Source organism: Henckelia pumila, chromosome 1, assembly GCF_033568475.1.
Source record: "Henckelia pumila isolate YLH828 chromosome 1, ASM3356847v2, whole genome shotgun sequence".
Lineage (NCBI taxonomy): Eukaryota > Viridiplantae > Streptophyta > Magnoliopsida > Lamiales > Gesneriaceae > Henckelia > Henckelia pumila.
The window spans coordinates 169,222,507-169,242,369 of record NC_133120.1 but is presented as its reverse complement, the minus strand read 5'-3'; the positions used below and the strand labels follow the sequence as shown (position 1 = coordinate 169,242,369).

Genomic DNA, 19,863 nt, shown 5'->3' with positions numbered 1-19,863 from the left:
ATACTATCTCCTCTATTTCACTCCTGATAGCTCTTCTCTCTACCACCATACTGTCTTCCCATTGTCCCTCACTTTCCTGAATGTCCAGCGCATTAATCCTACTCTCCAGCTCCTTTCTTCTCGCATCTAGGTTTCCAAACTTTTCTGTATTCCACTTTCTAATGTCCGCTTTTATGTCCTTCAATTTTCTCATGAATTTATACCCCTCCCACCCATGCAAGTTTTTACTCGACCACCATTTAAAGAATTCATCTCTGAAATTCTTATGCTTTAGCCACATGTTTTCAAACCTAAAAGGGGTTGGGCCCCACTCCCCCTTTGTTGTGTCTAGGATCAAAGGATTATGATCTGAAGTTATTCTCGGCAAGATCAATTGTCTACTAACTTGAACATCTCTTTCCAACCCCCTGAGAACAAAAATCTGTCCAGCCTGCAACAAATAGGAGAGGCGCGCATATTGGACCACGTGAATTTGCCATTCAAAAGCGGTGGATCACACAACTCTAGCTCTTTGATCAAAGAATCAAAATTTCTCATGCTGCTGGTCAAAGTACTGCTGTTCATCTTCTCGCTCAATGATCTCACCACATTAAAATCTCCACCTACACACCAGTTAGGATTACACAAAACCTTCAATCCTGCTAATTCATCCCAAAAACTTTGACGGTCCTTAGGAGTGCAAGGTCCATTAACCGCTGAAAACCACCAATCCGTACTGCTGCCCTTTTCTATTTTAATTGATACTGAGAATTCTCCGATCAAATTATCCGTCGCTGATACCGACTTTGAATCCCACGCCATCAAAATTCCCCCTGATCTGCCCTAAGCTGGCAACTCCACCCGCTCAACAAATCTAGATTTCCACATACTAGCGATAAATCTCCTGTCCACCCTAAATTGCTTAGTTTCTTGGAAGACCACTATTTCCGGATTCTCTCTACGAAGAATCGTTCGAATCAAACTCCTCCTGCTGCTGGACCCACCCCTCTAATATTCCAAGAGAAAATCTTCATTAAACCACTCCACAGCCCGAAATTTGCTTGTTTCCATCTGATGCTCTAACAGAGGTAGAATTTCTTGAAAAATTGGGACTCCTATGATATATGCATTCTGTTTCTGCTTTGTCTAGATTCACTCTACTTACCTCCAAACGAGTAAGGCAATCGTCGATTACTACTCTCTGCCTCAGTAGATCACTGTCCTCCTTGTTCCCTTGAGATAGTAAAATTTTCCCAGCTTCCAAAACATCATCCCCTATCTGGTCATCCGGCTTTTTTTTCAACAGCGAGGTTGTACCCTCCCCTATTGCCATCTCACCCACCCTACGTAAGGAAAAGGAAGGTACGAAAGATTAGGAAGGTGAGTTTTGGAAGGAAAGCTTACCGAATCCCCCTTTAGATCAGGATATTCCTCATGTACCATTGGTTGTTTAGAATACATCCCTGATGTCCTCCAGTCCTTCTTGAGTCTGAGAATTGTTGCATGACCCCCATTCTTGAGCACAATCTGTTACAAACGAATCGGAAACCTCTGAAATGCTATCTCCGCCGAATTCTTTAACCGAATCTTCCTCAATCCACTCGGAATCCTTGTTAATTAACCCCGTGATTTCCGGTCCCAGGAGATCTCCTTTCCTGCCTCCCTCCGCTATTTTGGAACTTCGTTGAGCAGCCTCATTGGGTTTTCTCCTTGAATACACAATCGTGAAACGTGATGTCGACTGTTTCTCTATTTCTGCATCTTTATCTGTGGGAGTTAGCCCAACCGTCTCCGCTGCTATCTCCGATGAAGACTGAATAGCACCCTTCCTAAATTCTTCCATCCCTTTAGGGCTATTCTTTTTAAGGATTTTGATACGTTCACCTTTAAATGATGGCACCACTCCCTGTTCTCTAATAACCTGACTGCTCTCCATTTCTGGATCTTTGAAGTTGATCCATCCAGCTGTCATCCTCGCGCCATCAACCACAACTTGAGCATACGAGCGTTTTTCATAGATGTCATAAGCTGCTACGTTAACAGAATTCACTACAATGCGACAACCAAGGGTCCGCGAATCGTTTGGATTTGCAGAAAGCTGTTTATGAACCCTCCTGGTCCTACAACCTTGATTTTAGCTGCTGACAAATCTTTAAGCATAATAGTGTCTAAACTGATATCCAGCAAACCTCCACATTGCTCTCCCACTCTTTTGAGCAGATCATTAGACCATAAATCCCAAGGGAGACCTAATATGCTCACCCAACTGTTGCAACATGCGAACACTTCCTGTTCCCTGTTGATATCAGGTTTCCATTCTTCAAAGAACAATGTCACTCTCCTCTCTAGGAAACATTTCTTCATCTTCAAATAGAATGATGCAACTTCTTCGTTATTTGGCCACCACGCTGCTTTGTGTCATGAGCCTTCATTGCACCAATATGGATAAGTTAAAAGTCCAAAGGATTATTCTGTTATAATCTTTTGTAGGATTCATTGTTATCTTGTCTTTTATTTAAGTTTTAAATAATAGAATCATTCCATAGTTAGAGTGATATTTTATTTATGTTAGGATATTATTTTCTTTAATTGAAACATTGTACTCTACTATAAATAGAGCGTGTTTTATTAATAAAATTCATCAGGAAAATTAATCACAATATTGTGTTACGAGATCTAAGGTTCTCTCCTAACGAACCTTTAGACCAAGAGATCGTGAGGTTCTCTCCAACGAGCCTCAAAACTTCATGAATTATGATCAGCCCTTAAATCGCCCCATAATGTTATCAAAACCCTGGGACCATGACACTTTGTTAGCTTGGAATGGATATATCTCGATCCTCCTCTTCACTGTCTTACCTAGGATTGAACTCACCAGATCCCATGAAATGTTAACCCTATCCTTTGTAATTATAATTGCTTTCTTCCAGTCTTTTACTAGGCACTGATTTATGTTCTCCTTAGCGTCTAAAGTCCATTTTTCCTTGTTTTGCGAAGCCATGTTTCCGTTCTGATGAAGTGCCCGAGATCTTCCGCGGTCAACACTAGAATCGAATCCTGGAGCCCTCCTATACCTTAAGAAGAAATGTATCTGATTGGCCAGACGTTTCCACCCCCACTCCTCGCGCCCGCTAGGAATTATAATGCGCTGCTTAATTTGAGTAATTTTGCTCACTTCCAGCGAACTTCCTCTACTGTTAACGATTCTATGTATATAGATAACGTCCTCCTTATCTCTCCACTTGTTGAAAGCAGGGCAATCTTTAGGACTCTTAATATGATCCTCAATCTTTGACCAAAAACAATGGGCTTTGTTGAAGTTCAACTCCAATAGATAACTAGCCTTCCTTGTTCTCTATGTCAAGCAAATCGATGCTCCCCTCGAGCCCATTCTAGTTAGAAACAGTTTATGTTCAATCCTAACTTCTTCCACCACCCTAGAGATCGGCCGCTCATAATATACCTCTCTGCCGTGCCGAACCCCATCCCTCATCGCCATCCTAACTCTTCGATGCTAAGGAAACGCTCCGACTCGATACTCAACACAGGAGGCTCCCCTGCTCTCTAACCCATAACTACGAAGCTCGAGAAAAGGTCTTTGGGAAAAGAAGCTAAAAACGATTCAAAGCAAACAACAGCTCAGCAAATAAGGGAGAAATCCAGTCGCGATTAAGCGAGAAAAACCATCAATAAGAAATGGAATACACGCATAAGCAAAAGCCCGCGAGTCGGAAATTCAAAATTTGAAATTTGAAACCTTAGATCGCCGGAAAATATCACCCCCGATGATGTTGCCGGAACCCTAGACGGCCAGAAGAGGCCACCGTCGCCGTCTGCCACTGGAATAAGCACCGACGTGGTTGGGTCAAGCGACCACTACACCTTCCGAAAGGGAGATAATATTTTTAGAGAGAGAAATTTTTTTGAAACTCCTGTAGAGTATCCTTTCAATTGGGCATTATCAACTTCTTAGAATATTGATAAAGTTAAAGTGTTAAATTGAGATGGTCCTTTGGAAATTGTCCACTGGCTTGTTATCTTTGAGGAATGAAGTATTTGTATTGTATTGAAGTTATGATGTGTGTCATGGTATGTAGAGCTTTTCATTATCCTTTGCTGTGTATGGCGTAGCTAATCTTGGTTCAAGTATACTATTTGTGAAAGCATCAATAATGTTGAAAGCATAATATCCTACACATCTGCAAAGTCTTTCAGTTTATTGAATTACTAAGATACTGTGGTAAGAGTTTAAGAATGTTTCAATCTCAGATCTATTAAGAGATTGTGCTTTTGTTTACTGTTATATGATTAGGGAGTCAGTCTTTTCTTTTGTTGTTCGCGAATCTCTTGTCCGCCCTCTGTATTTAATATCTTTTACATATATATATAATGTATTATCATTTCCTATATATAAAAAAAGTTTATCTTAATAACTGAAGGTCTCCAAAATACTAATATTGTTGACAAACTGCGTCGCAACTGCTTTCATCACGTTGAAACCTCAAACATTTTTAACAGTGAACATAAATTGTGGCCACCTTTTACTTTCGCACTTCAACAAGTAACTCTTGTCAGGGAATGCTGTTGTTTATACATCTGTGCCCTTGACATGTGGATAGTTTCATACTAGCACAAGCTTCTACTGGAAGTTGAGTGTTTGGTGAATGCTAGTTGATCAACAAATTTGTGGACTATGTGATAATTACCTCCTTTGGCAATCTTCATTAGTAGAATATTTTGGTTTATATTGAAGTGTCAATAGCCAATATCACTGCTGGGTTTGATATTTCCTTCAATACTGAAAGTAGTGAACTTGCCAGAAATGCTCTGATATTTCTCTATTAGTATTGGAGCCCCATTCTGTTTGTCTTTATTTTGCCATCTAATACGATATGGTCTTGATTATTTACAGGTTCATGTGTCGCGTTGTTCAAGTGATTTGACAGTAAAAATGAAGTTGCATTCTTTGAAAATCATGGATGAACTTCAGGGTTCCCTATCTTCGCATTCACAATATTTAGCCTGTTCCATTATAACAGATAAACATTTGCTTAGCTATCCTAATAAAATGGAATCTCAAGGCAAAGACCTGCCTGCTGTGACAGTTGAAGAGGATGATATCTTTAAGGATGCCTTGCCAGATTTCCTGACTTCACCAGACACTTCTGAACTGGGTATCCATGAGAAGGATTTGTCAAAGGGAAAAATTGTTCCAGGAGATGTATTTTATGAGGCCCTAGGCTCTGATGATTCTGATTTTGTGTCTGTGACATTCTCGACTAGGAATCCTAGTTCCCCTGATTACGATGGTATAGATGCGCAGGTAATCTTCTGAAGGAGAACATTGAAAGAGTATGGAAACGTGCATTTGGAAATTTACTCCAGGTTTTTCTCTCTAATCAATCTATATATATTTTTCAGATGAGCATTAGGATGTCGAAAATGGAATTTTATTGCAACCGACCGACTCTTGTTGCTTTAATTGACTTTGGGTTTGATTTAAGCTCAGCAAATAGTCCGGTTGTTGAGACAAACAGTAAAAACACAGACGATGAGCCTTTATCAAACAAACACAAGACAGAGGAACCCGGTCATGCATCGGTCAAGGGATTGCTGGGGTATGGGAAAGGTCGGGTTGTATTTTATTTGAATATGAATGTTGATAGCGTCACAATATTTCTCAATGAGGAGGATGATTCTCAGCTTGCAATGTTCGTGCAAGAAAGTTTTCTTTTGGATATAAAGGTACTAGAATACCTTATCCTGATAACTTTATGTAAAATGCTATTGCTTTTTGTGGTCATCAATTGAATGATCATGACTATTCATTCCACTGTCCAGTGTTAGCTGTGTTGTTATGCTTAATTATTGCATGTAATTCTTGCTTTTGTTAAGGTTCATCCTAGTTCGATTTCTATAGAAGGCACCTTAGGAAACTTCAGGCTTTGTGATCTATCACATCGGTCTGATCACTGTTGGGGTTGGCTTTGTGATCTACGTGACCAAGAAGCTGAATCCCTTATACAGGTACTTGAGCATTTTGCATGAAAGAAAGTAATTCTTTTGTTTCACTTGTTGGTAGTCAGTCTCTTTCTTTTTTCCCCATTTTCCAGTTTACATTCAACTCTTATAGCATTGAAGATGATGACTATGAAGGATATGACTACAGTTTGACAGGCCGACTCTCTGCTGTTCGCATTGTTTTCCTCTATAGATTTGTTCAGGAGGTAAAGTTTTACTTTTATATTCAATTATCTAATTGTATGCCTTCTATCAGTCATTCTCCAATAATTTTTTCTAGCTTTCTTGACACATTCCATAGGTCCCGTATGAATTCATCCTAACCTTATCCTGACAGCATGTGCGATTTTACTCTACCTGCCGCTGCTACATTATATTCCACTCAGCGGCTCACTTTACATGATATTGAATGTACTGGAGGTTCTAATGTGCAATTCAGTCCTTTAAAAGGACTGTTTACAGCAGATAATTTTGCAAACTTACTCGGTGTTTGTTCATGTCAGTTACATGTTGTATTGCATCTTATCTGGGATAATTAATGCTGTTTATTTCCATGGTTTTGCTGGCAGCTTCATACAAACTGAAGTCCATAATGAATATTTGAATTCATTAGCACCTCTAATCAGTTAATATATTGACCCTATCAAAGCCAAATTTTGACTGTGCTTGAGCTATCAGCTGCAAGAGCATGAAAGAGTGAATAAAACTGTGAAACTGTCATTATTTTCTTGAAAACTTATGTTCACAATTGACTGCACGTGGATTATGTTTATGCTGGATTAAATCACTGGTGTGAATCGTGTGATATGTTACTTAATTCTCAGGTGAGTAAAAGAAAAAAAAGTCTCTGATGACTGCCTGCCTAAAGAAGACAAATTACTTTCCTCTCCCCCCTTTACCTATGAGCAGTCCAGTCTGGTACTGTCTTTCATGGTTGAATTTCTAGAAACCCTCCTGTTGTTTCGTAGGCATTATCATTGATCAGTTGGAATTGATAAACTGAAGGAACGTTTTGTTTCTGAACTCCTTGTTTTTACATATTTATCCAGTTTGATTAATGATATTATGAATCGAAATTCAATTACCATATTACCATGCAAGGCACTAGGCTAAAGTTCAATCACCATATTACCATGCAAGGCATTATGCGAAAGTAGTGTGGACTACATTATTTGACAAAATCTTGTATATGTGGGGCAAAAGAACAAGGCATATTCAATCTCAGATCTATTGAGAGATTAAGAATGTTTCAATCTCAGATCTATTAAGAGATTGGACTTTTCCTTACTGCTGATATAATTAGGGAGTCGGTATAAAAAAAAAATTTACATAGAAAATAATAGCTTCTATCACTTTTATGACTATGGGTGCAAACGAACCGAATCGAGCCGAATAATGGTAAAATTTTAAGGCTCGAATTCGGCTCAAAATGAAGTTTGAGTTCGAGTTCGGCTCAAAACATTCGAACTTATTCGTGAACTATTGCTTGGATATTATGGTTCGAAAAGCTCGAAAAGGTTCGAAATGTATATATATTTATTATATAATAATTATATTATATTAATTAAATATTAATGCTAGCGAACTATCGAACAAAAATTTTTGGTTCGAGTTCGGCTCGAAAAAAAGTTCGAACATGTTCGAATTCGGCTCGAGATCGATAAGCTCGAATACGAATCAAATATTTATCGAGCGGGCTCGTAAAGTTCACGAACATGCTCGGTTCGTTTGCACCCCTATTTATGACGCATGGCGATTCTCTTTGTTAGTCATGGTGATTGGTTAGATGTATACCACATAGACCATTAGCTCGGTGGTCACGGAATTTAATTTCATTTGCTTTGATTCTTAATATCTGAAATATTAGGTAAATGTGTTTATTCGCAGATAACAGCTTACTTCATGGAGCTTGCCACCCCGCATACTGAAGAAGCTATAAAACTTGTGGATAAAGTTGGAGGGATAGAATGGTTGATACAGAAATACGAGGTTGATGGAGCATCTGCCGTGAAGCTGGACCTTTCACTTGACACTCCAATAATATTAGTTCCACGAAACTCAATAAGCAAAGAGTAGGTTTTTTCTACTGCTTTCGGTTTTAACTGATTGATTTGTAGCTCTCATGTTTCATTTAAATTCTGGGAGAGCATGTGCGATGGATATTACTGATTTATCCTTTTGGGAATTTAGAACGGCAGGAAGCCATTTTAAGTGCTTACGGTCTTGCTCCCTAATTTTTTTGTTATCATTTTGATTATATCGCACTCAACTAGAACATCTTTCTATTGTGGTTATTCAGCATTATTAATTCAAAATCTGTAGATCCTCATTAGTTCCTCCTAATTTTCAGAAGAGAGTAAATTTCCAAAAATGATGAGCTTTAAAGATCCCCCATCTAGTCGTGTGTTCCTAGAACTTGATCTCTTCATATCTACAAAAAAACATTGTGCTGATCTTCACAATTATATGATTTTTTTAAAATCTGAAAATTGCACTGCGATTCATTCTTTTCTTGTGTTATATATATATTATATATATTTATGGAGTTTTGATATCGTAAGCAAACACTGTGGACACCTATGCGAGCACCGCTGAAGTGGTGTCCTATACATCCAATTGGTTTTCACCATATCAATATATATATGTGAATAATCTTTATTATTTCTCTTCAAGCAGATACCTATTTCCTTGAGTGAAATGTTATCTTTTTCTTTATCTGACAGTTTCATGCAACTTGATCTTGGCCACCTACGGATAAAAAATGATTTCACTTGGCATGGATGTCCTGAGAGGGACCCTTCTGCAGTCCATCTCGATGTTCTTGATGCTGAGGTTGCATATGTGATCCATAGTTTTCCAAATTCTGGGACAAGTCCTTACTCTGACACTGTGTGCATGAATACAGATATTAGGAATCAATATGGCTGTTGGAATCAACGGGTGCATTGGCAAACCAATGATTCGGGAAGGCAGAGAAGTTCATGTTTGTGTTAGGCGCAGTTTACGAGATGTCTTTCGCAAAGTGCCAACATTCTCTGTAGAAGTTAAAGTAAATTTCTGCACTCTTTTTTCATTTTGTGCTTCTTATCTTTTGTTACCAGTATACATAAAGAGAAGCTCTCATCTTTCTTATCTTTCATCCCTCCTTCCCCAAAATATCAACTTGCGCAAAACTTGTCACTTGTAAGATAGTGTTTTACCCCTCTTTCATTCACTTATTATGTTTGGTTAGCAAAGTTTTGGAGTAAGCATCAAATGGACATCAGGTATCTTGTCTATATATTTAATGAACTCAGAAACTTAGGCAATATTTTTTTCGAGCAAATATTTTTGTTTTCTCGAGATACGAATAGACATACATTTATTATTTCATAATTCTATTCCAAAAATACATTTTAAACCTTCTTTCATGTTCCCTATAAAATCATAATTTATATTTAACTTTTCATCATTTCCATTCTATTATTTTTTGTATTAGAATACCATACATTCTCTGTCTTAAAATTTCAGAGAAACACACACACACACACACACAAATAGATATATATATTCAAGAAGTGAAATAATCAACACATTTTGAAATTACATTACATCTAAAGTAAAAACACAAAGCCATTATCAAATATACAATATATTTTCCAATTCATTTTTCTGAAATTTTTTTCATGAAATATTGGAAACATAACCAAACATACCATTAGATGATATTTCTCTTTTGTTTACTGGCATTTGATATAGCCAGTTGTTTTACAAATAAACTACCAACTGTTACTTTAGTGGGCTAGATCTTCTTTATGAACTGATTTTCTGCAAGATTCAAACTTTTTGTTTCTAAATTACTCGCATACATAAAAAAAAAATCTTGAAAAAACTCGAGGAAACTGAAATATGCAGATCTCATCTCCTTAATTTATTTTGAATTTTCCATGTGTGAATCATCGGTAAACTCAAGGGCTTGGCGGCTAGACCATCTATCACCAACTATCAATATCCTTATTTTCTCAATGCGTGAAATTAGTGGGCTGGATCATAATAGCCCTTCTTTGATAACATGACAGCTATTGAAATCGCAAATACTCCAGTGCAACGTGAATGGACACGCATGTTGAGTTTGATAGGAACTGTGTTAAATATGGCTTAGATTCTGGCAGGATAGAGGTTCCATACATTTGGAGTCGGAGCAACTAGTGACATTATGACTCTTGTTGTTCCTAGTGGGCCATTTTATATGGCACATTATTTAAGTTCTGCATGTGATATTTTTGCACTAACTTGAGGGGAGAGTTATTGTGTACACTGGATAATGTCCTGTATTATTGCATTTCATTCTGGATAGAATTTGATGCATTAGAATCAGGGTATTAGTTTTTTAATTGATCCTAATATATATTGTAGTTTCCTTTTCCTAGATTAACTTTGTTAGAAATTAGACTTGGAACCTAACTCACCTCAAAAGCTAGCTCAAGAGGTGAGGATTGCCCTTGTCTATATTAAGGGCTCCCAGTACTCTATCCTACCAATGTGGGACAATATTTCAACACACCCCCAAGAATGAACATCTGAAGCGTGGAGATATTAACGGGTGATCTAAACGCCCAGGAATGAACATCTGGAGCTTGAAGATTGGCCTAATTATAGGCAGCCCAATTATGGGCGATCCAACACACGGAGGACCTGGGCTCTGATACCATGTTAGAAATTAGACTTAGACCTAACTCACCTCAAAAGCTAGCTCAAGAGGTGAGGATTGCCCTTGTCTATATTAAGGGCTCCCAGTACTCTATCCTACCAATGTGGAACAATATTTCAACAAACTTGTATATACTTTTTACAAATACCGCATCGAGACATGTAAAAATCATGTAGCCAATTTATCTAAAGGCTAATAACCATGAAAGAATTGATAAACAAGGCATAATTATTTTATTAAACGCTTCAAAGATAGTCATAATACAGCCTGATGTTTCAGAATATATGAAAAAAACTTCTACAACTAAAAGATAAGATATCAATCTAAATTAAAACTAAAATAAAGAGATAAACCAAGCTACTTATCCTAACAATCTTATCAACACTCCCCCCCAAGTTGAAATGTACAGATTATACATTCCCAGCTTGTCAACCATTTTTTTCGAACATAGGCCTGAATAGGCCTTTTGTTAGGACATTAGCTGTTTGTTCCGATGCTGAGACATACGTTATGCTAATTGATCCTTCATCAATATTCTCTTTAATGAAATGCCGATCAACCTCAACGTGTTTAGTACGATCATGATGTACCGGATTGTGACAAATATTTATTGCAGCCCTTTTATCACATAACATTTTCAGTGGCATCCTTGTTTTCATTTTCAGCTCTTCAAGCATACACAATGAGCTACTGATCTTAATTCAGCGCTTCGGCACTGCTTCTTGCTACTACTGGCTGTTTCTTACTCTTCCAAGTTACCAAATTTCCCCAGACAAAGGAACAATAGCCTAATATTGATCTTCTATCACTTACTGATCCGGCCCAATCTGCATCAGTAAACATCTCAATGTTTCTTGCTTCTGTTTTCTTGAAGAGAAGTCCCTTTCCTGATGTCCCCTTTAGATACCTTAAAATTCGATAAATGGCTGTAATGTGCTCTTCTGACGGGGCATGCATAAACTGGCTTACACAAACAACAGAAAAGGCTATGTCTGGTCTAGTATAAGCAAGGTAAATCAGTTTCCCTACTAGTCGTTGATATCTTCCTTTCACCACAGGAGTACCACTCACTGTTTCTCCCAACTTCTGATTTGGGTCCATGGGTGTATCAATCGGTTTACATCCTAGCATTTCCGTCTCATTCAAAAGATTCAACACATACTTTCGTTGCGAAACTGAGATTCCAGATTTGTTTCTTGCCACTTCCATACCAAGAAAGTACCTCAATTTTCCCAAGTCCTTCATTTCAAACTTAGCTGCAAGCTTTTTTTCAGCCTTTGCATTTCATCTAGATCATCTCCAGTAAGAACAATGTTATCCACATAGACAATAAGAATAGTTATTTTTCCATCTCTATGCCTATAAAATAATGTATGATCAGTATGAGCCTGCAGAAAATCAAGTTTTAGGATTGCCTTAGTGAACTTGTCAAACCAGGCTCGTGGGGATTGCTTTAAGCCATATAATGATTTCTTGAACCTGCAAACCTTACCACTCCTACTTTCCTCATCCAAACCAGGTGGTATTTCCATGTATACCTCTTCATCAAGATCTCCATTCAAAAAAACATTTTTTACATCCAATTGATACAGTGACCAATCTAGATTTGTTGCTAAAGATAATAAAACTCGTACCGTATTGATCTTTGCAACTGGCGCAAAGGTTTCTTGATAATCCACATGAGAGGTTTGAGTATATCCCTTTGCAACCAACCTTGCCTTGTAACGTTCAACTAAGCCATCAGCCTTATATTTAATTGTGAAAACCCACCTACAACCAACGGGGATCTTTTTCTTGGGTTTCTGAACAATCTCCTAGGTTCCATTCATTTCCAGTGCCCGCATTTCTTCTAGAACAGCTTGTTTCCATCTGAAATCATTCCAAGCTTCTTGTATTGTACTTAAGATTTTAACGCTTGACAGATTTGAAATCAGTGCCTGAATAGAAGCTGACAAATGTCCATATGCCAAATACTTAGCCACTTGATGTTGAGTACAGGACCTGGTTCCTTTTCGTAATGCAATTGGGATGTCAAGGTCCGGAGAAGAGATATTCTGAAGTTCATCTATAGTATTTTTTTACCCATATTCCGAGTTGGAGACTTGGCTGCCAGGAGTCTTTGGTTCTACTACCTTGTCCGGATGTTTCTTTCGCGAGAAATGCAAAGGAAACGACTGAACTAATTCTCCCCCGGCCGTTGACTGCGCCCGGAGTAGGACAAGAAGGCTGCGAAAGATAAGGGGAAGGACTAAGAGAACTCGATGCAGAATCTGATGGAGGATTATTCAGAGAGGGATAAATTGGGGTTGTTTTGTCACACAGTGGGGAGGCTGGATAAAGATACCATGTATACTCCCAAGCATTTGGAAGAACTAACTCTGAAATTTTCTCCACGGTATCAAGGATGAGGGCAGGGGCTGAATTTTCCTTCGGAAAGAAAGGTTGTGTTTCGAAGAATGTGACATCCCGAGAAAGAAAAATATTTCTTGAGAGTGACCGAGTAACAATGATAACCCTTTTGAGTGGAGGAGTATCCCAAAAATATACATTTATATGACCGATGATCCAATTTATTACGATTCTACTCATGAATATATACAAAGGCAGTGCAGCCGAAGACTCTGATATTTAAGGAGGAGGACAACCTATGTTTAGGATATAATTGGTGAAGACAATCAAGAGGAGATTGAAAGTTGAGGACACGGGAGGGCATTCTATTTATTAAATAACATGCTATTAGAATAGCATCCCCCCAAAAACATTTAGGAAACATGTGATGTGAACAAAAGAGCACGTACTACTTCCAATAAATGACGATTTTTCCTTTCCGAAATTCCGTTATGTTGTGGTGTATTAACACAAGAACTTTGATGAATGACACCATTATCGATCAAGAAATTGTCAAGTATAGAGTTAAAAAATTCAGTTCCATTATCAGTACGCAATATTTGAACAGTTGCATTAAATTGCGTTTTGATCATGGAAAAGAAAGATCGAAAAATTTGTGCAGCCTCCGATTTTTCCTTTAAAAGATACACCCAACAGACACGAGCATGGTCATCAATAAAAGTAATAAACCATCGTCGATTAGAAGTATTACACATTCGAGAAGGTCCCCAAATATCACTATGAATTAGAGCAAAAGGTTTAGAACAAAAATGTTTAGAAGGCTTATATGAATGGGGAGGTAAAGGAACACGGGTATGCTTTGCTAATTGACAAATTTCACATTGAAATGAATCATTATTTCAAAATAGAGAAGGAAATAAACGTCTTAAATACAAGAAATTCGGATGTCCTAGTCTAGAATGCAAAAGAAATATATGTTGTTTGCGAGAAAGAGAAGAATCGTTCCTTAACATGGTGACTCACGATAGATTCATTCTGTAAATAGTAGAGACTAGAGACCACATTAGCACTGCCAATCCTCTTCCCCGAGATCTGGTCCTGAAAAGTACAAGTAGATGGTGTAAAATAAGCAATACAATTCAAATCTGATGGAGATTAAATTGCATGATAAATTTGGCACATGTAGAACATCCTTAAGAACAATTGAGTTACTGAGAGAAACAGTGCCTACACCTTGTACATGAGTATAAGACCCATCGGCAATTTTAACCTTTTGAAGTTTTTACAGGGAGTGTATGATGAAAAAAATTTCTTACCTGATGACATATGGTCCGTAGCCCTAGAATCAATGATCCAAGGCTTACCCTTTGTAGTTAGGTCACCGAGGGCGGTGAATTTGGTACCTTTGTCAGTCAAGTTCGAAAATCCAGCCGTGCCAAACAGAAGTTTGCAAAGTTGCTCCATTTGTGCCGTTGAAAAAATTGCATCAGATTTATTTTTATCTACCTCTGAGTTGGCAGAAGCTTGAAGACCCCTTTTTTCATGATTTTTGAACTTGTTTGGAACTCAATTCGCCGGTTTACCATGTATTTTCCAGCAAGTCTCAATAGTGTGATACGGTCTCTCACAGCGTTCACACCAAGATTTGCCATTTTTCATATGGGAGTCAGAGCGACTCTCTAGAGTGCGTGTCACAAGTGCCGTATTTTTTGTAGATGGTAATGTATGAAGCATCACCCTCTTTCTAATTTCCTCCCTTCGAACCTCCGCAAAAACCTCATCGATTGATGGTAATGTCTTCATCCCTAAGAATACGGCCACGAACCTCATCCAATTAGCGATCGAGTCCCGCGAGAAAATCATAAACCCGGTCCTTAGCCAGCATCTTGCGATATAGGGCCCCGTCGTCTGGATCATTCCATTTACAAAAATGAACAGATCCATTTCACGCCAAAGTTTCTTCGGGGCACTAAAATATTGGGTGACCGTACCATCCCCTTGTCTCATGTTTCGAATCTGATTTCGAAGTTCAAACACTTGAGAGGAGTCTTCGAGATTAGAATATGCCAAGGTTACAGCATCCCAAATATCCTTAGCAGAGAGGTGGAAGAGATAAGTTTCGCCAATGCTTTCTTCAATCGAATTTATAAGCCATGCCATTACCATTGAATTTTGAACGTCCCAATTTTGATAAGTGAGATTAGTGGCAGAGGGTGGCGAAATTGACCCATCAAGATACCCAAATTTCCCTTTTCCTCGAATCACCAATTGAACAGAACGAGACCATCGACGGAAGTTTTTGCCGTTGATTTTGTGATTCGTAATTTGAAGGGATGTGGATTCAAAGGTAACGGTGGGGTTAAGTCCAGAGACCTTCGAGGATTTCTCTGATTCTGGATTCTCCAGCGTCCCAGAAAAGGCCATTTTGACCATCGGTTACAACCTTTAATTTTGCTATGATACCATAAAGGCTAATAACCTGTCTTTGATGCCATGAAGGCTAATAACCATGAAAGAATCGATAAACAAGGCATAATTATTTTATTCAACGCGTCAAAGATAGTCATAATAAAACATGATGTTTCAGAATATATGAAAAAAACTTCTACAACTAAAAGATAACATATCAATCTAATTTAAAATTAAAATAAAGAGATAAATCAAGCTACTTATTCTAACAATCTTATCAAAATTATCAAATAAAGAAAATCTCATGTTTGTGGTGACATTTACGTCACACAATGTAATACTCGACTTTTCAACCTTTGGGAAGGGCGGTGGTTAGATGGGGGACCAAAGTGAGGTTTTGGGAAGATAGATGGTGGGGGAGTCTTCGTTTCGGGATCTATTTCCAGCCTTGTTTCAGATTTCTTATGCACATAATATGCATATTTCTCATTTCGTGTCAACCGAAAATTCGTTGAATATCGGTAACCTTTCTTGGGACTTTCATTTTTGGAGGGATTTGAGAGATCAGGAAATTGCTAAGGTAGATGTACTATTAGATGAGTTGATGAGAGTTAGATTGATTGATGGGGCTGAAGATGTGAGAGTGTGGGATGGGACCCTTTTGGTATTTTCTCGGTCAAATATTTTTTTGAATCCTTCTTTCCTATTAGCGTTTTTCCTTTGTTTTCCTTCTTCAATGTTATCCGGAAATTACCAATCCCTTCGAAGATTCAAATTTTTTCTTGGACAGCAGTGTTGGGTAAATTGCCGACTTCGGAGTTGATGCAAAAAAGATGACCTTCATGTGCTTTGAATCCAAATTGGTGTGTGTTATGTCGGAAAGAGGGGGAAACTCCGTATCACATGCTTATACACTGTTCTTTCACGTATGGATTGTGGTCGAGGGCTTTGAAGGAGATGAGGTTAATGTGGGTAACACCTCGATCTCTACAGGAGCTTTTTGTTACGAATCTTGCTTTTCTTTTGGGCAAGAAGGGGAGAATATTGTGGTTTTTGGTGGTTCATGGTATTTGTTGGTTGGTGTGGTTGGAGATAAATGGAAGAATCTTTGAGAATTGAGAAGAAACGGCGGAAGAGTGTTGGGATAAGATCAAGATACGGATTGCTATGTGGAGTAGATCAGATTTTCAGAATATTGCAATCTCGGATTTATTAAGGGATTGGTCTTTTGTTTTTTGTTGATATGATTTGGGAGTAGTTATTTCTTTTGTAATTAGCGGATATCTTATCCGCCTTTTGTAAGATTTTATTTTATTATCGTATATAATATATAAGAGTTTCCTCTATAAAAAAAAAAAATCTTAATACCCTTCCCTAATCATTGATATATCATTTCTTTGGAACAGGTGGGTTTGTTACACGCTGTGATGTCAGATAAAGAATATAGTATTATCCTTGATTGTTTCTACATGAACTTGTGCGAACAACCAAGCCTTCCCCTTAGTTTTCGCCACAACAAGTCTGCTACGAAAGATACAATCAGGCTACTAGCGGATAAGGTGAACTTGAACAGTCAGGTCCTTCTATCGCGCACAGTGACTATAATAGCTGTTGAACTTGACTATGCATTGCTAGAACTGTGCAATGGGGCTGATGAGGAATCGCCTTTGGCTCATGTTATTGTGAGTATGATGTGTTTCTGTGCATAATTTTATTCTGTTCTTTTTGTATGACAACTTAATCTCTATCCTAGTTTTTTTTGGCAGCTGGAGGGCCTTTGGGTTTCTTACCGGATGACATCTTTATCTGAAGCTGACCTCTACATTACTATCCCGAAGTTCTCAATTTTAGATATTCGTCCCAATACGAAACCTGAAATGCATCTGTTGCTTGGCTCATGCTCGGACTTCAAAAAGCAGATGTCTCCAGAACGCAAGTCCGATTTACCAATTTCAATCATGTTTTTGATGGATGGCAGATGGCGACTGTCTTCCCAGTCGTTTGTAGTACGGGTGCAGCAGCCTCGCATACTTGTAGTTCCAGATTTTCTTATCGCTGTATGCGAGTTTTTTGTGCCAGCCTTAGGGACTATTACTGGAAGGGATGAATTAATGGATCCCAAGAATGATCCAATTTTTAAAAACAACAGCATAGTCTTATCTGCTCCTCTATATAAACAAAGTGAAGATATCACGCAGTTATCTCCCATTAGACAACTAGTGGCAGATGCTGTTGGTGTTGATGAATATGTATATGACGGTTGTGGTAAAACAATCTGTCTTATTTATGAGAAGGAAGCGAAAGAGGTCCATAATCCTATCATCATCATTGGGCGGGGAAAAAAATTAAGGTTTATCAATGTGAAATTTGAGGTAACATTACATCCACTCTTCTTTTTCAATTGTCAGTTCATTATAATTTTATTGTTTTTGGGTTTGTGTAATTATTTATTGTCAGACAAATTTTAAGCAGAGCAGTCTTCTCAATATTCATGCTATCTTCTAGTTGTATTCCTATTCACTACACATACATTTATTTTCTATTGTTAATTGAACTAGCTTATATTGGAGTAAGATTGAGGTTGTTCACCTATTATGATTACTGAGCGCTTATCCTTCACCTGAACTACTTTCTTGCTCATTCCTTTGTGGGCCATTTCCGATTGTTTTGCTATTTTGAAGTATCTCCGGTCATATCATATCTAACCAATTTCTAAGTTTTTCGAATGATTTTTGGTTCTTTATTTGCATGTTCTGAAGAATGGCTCGCTATTGAGGAGGTATACATATTTGAGCAATGATAGCAGTTATTCAGTTTCCCCGGAAGATGGAGTTGAAATTTCTTTCCTGGACAATAATTCTCATAGAAACAGTGAAGGCTTGGATCACTTTGAAGAGTCACCAGATAGCTCACTTGCTTCCACTGCTACTCAACTTGAATCAAGTAGAATGTCAAGTTTCAGTTTCGAAGCTCAGGTTGAATGTCTTACTTTCTGTAGGTCTTTTGCATTGGTACTGACTCTATATTCTGTTCAGTTGATGATGGCTAGTATGTAGCATCTCGTTTTAATATGGGTTTTCATTTTTATGGAGTACATATCAAAGACAAATTATCATCCTTCTTTTTGGGACCCTATTTCTCAACCTAACTTCTGGAGAACTAGATTTATATAATTACTTGAATTGAGCACACACAAACTCTCTACTTCCCCTGCCTTCTGGCCTGCCTTTTCACATTATTTACATGACCCTAGATGCTATGTCTAAGTATAGCTTTCTCCTGAAGTTGATTATAGCTTCTGAACATAATTCTTGATTCCATAAGATGCTAGGATCTAAATCTCCTAGCACATTCAATTCTGCAAATAATAGCTAATAGAAAAGGAAGACAGATTTACTAATATGAAATATGAAATATAATCTGAGAAGTATGCCAGCCAAGGATAGAATCCTTTTACAAGAAGAATGCAATCACTCTCTTGCCCCTAGCGTAAGCTAGTAAGAACCCTAGCACAAGCTAGTAAGAACAAAACTCAATAAACATCAATGAAACCCATTTCCTTCTATCTTGCCTAATTTATATTCCCGCATCCTAATCCCTTTCCTCTTCTCCAAGCTATGGTTCTAGAATTCTCTTGATAAGTGGATAGGCCCAATTTATCAAGGCCCATGATGATAACCCAACGTTACTTATCCAACCCATTATTCTGAAGTACCTAACATAAGAGCTTTGATGCTTTCCCTCTACTGTAGTTATGGAAGTAATGCTTCCAACACTTATGGAAGTAATCCTCCTAATGTTATTGCTTGTTCTAGTCCTTCCTATCCACATTGATTCATTGTAAATTTACTCACTATCCATATCTTCCTCGGTAATGCTTGGCCACAAATCTGTACGACCATTGGGCTTTTCTTTATTTTTTTTTCCCCCCCAATCCAATCACCTTATGAAGGTGGAGAATTTGGCAGGACACCTTCCAGAATGTATTAGAAAAACTAGCCACCTGGAATATGCATTGCATTTGTACAATTCATTGTCTGTTTACGAATAAATTATACATACATAAATTATGTACATGCATGAGATAATATATCACTGGCCCAATTGTAGGCCCATAAAGCTTTTGAAAGCCAAGTAGGGTTGGGATTATATTTCTTACACTAAACCCGATCGATTCAGTTCCTATTCTTTATTTTGTTTCATTCCATCAATCAATGTTAAATAAATGCTGGTTGTAAACATGTGGTGAATAAGGTATTTATAATAATGAATTGATAGAAAATGAGATGATTAATGAATGAATAGTGTGAGATTTATTAGATAAATGAAAAATTTGAATAATTTATTGTTCTAGAATTTTCTCATTACTTTTTATCCAAAAAGTAAAATGATCTTTTTTGTGCTCACTTAAAAGT

General features: G+C 37.7%; 1 protein-coding gene across 5 annotated transcripts in view; it reads left to right on the top strand.

Annotated features, from left to right (window-relative positions):
* The window catches only part of LOC140863173 (uncharacterized), a 71,497-nt gene that overhangs the window by 20,306 nt on the left and 31,328 nt on the right, over window positions 1–19,863 (top strand). For all 5 annotated transcript variants that reach the window (XR_012143862.1, XM_073266616.1, XM_073266551.1 and 2 more), the window contains 10 exons: window positions 4,892–5,302; window positions 5,401–5,724; window positions 5,875–6,006; window positions 6,093–6,206; window positions 7,888–8,072; window positions 8,724–8,832; window positions 8,906–9,049; window positions 16,855–17,130; window positions 17,215–17,820; window positions 18,208–18,423. Coding sequence is in view for 4 of the 5 variants with exons in the window: in XM_073266616.1 (XP_073122717.1) it covers window positions 4,892–5,302; window positions 5,401–5,724; window positions 5,875–6,006; window positions 6,093–6,206; window positions 7,888–8,072; window positions 8,724–8,832; window positions 8,906–9,049; window positions 16,855–17,130; window positions 17,215–17,820; window positions 18,208–18,423 (2,517 nt within the window). In the remaining variant the exon portion in view is untranslated. The remainder of the gene's footprint in view (window positions 1–4,891; window positions 5,303–5,400; window positions 5,725–5,874; window positions 6,007–6,092; window positions 6,207–7,887; window positions 8,073–8,723; window positions 8,833–8,905; window positions 9,050–16,854; window positions 17,131–17,214; window positions 17,821–18,207; window positions 18,424–19,863) is intronic.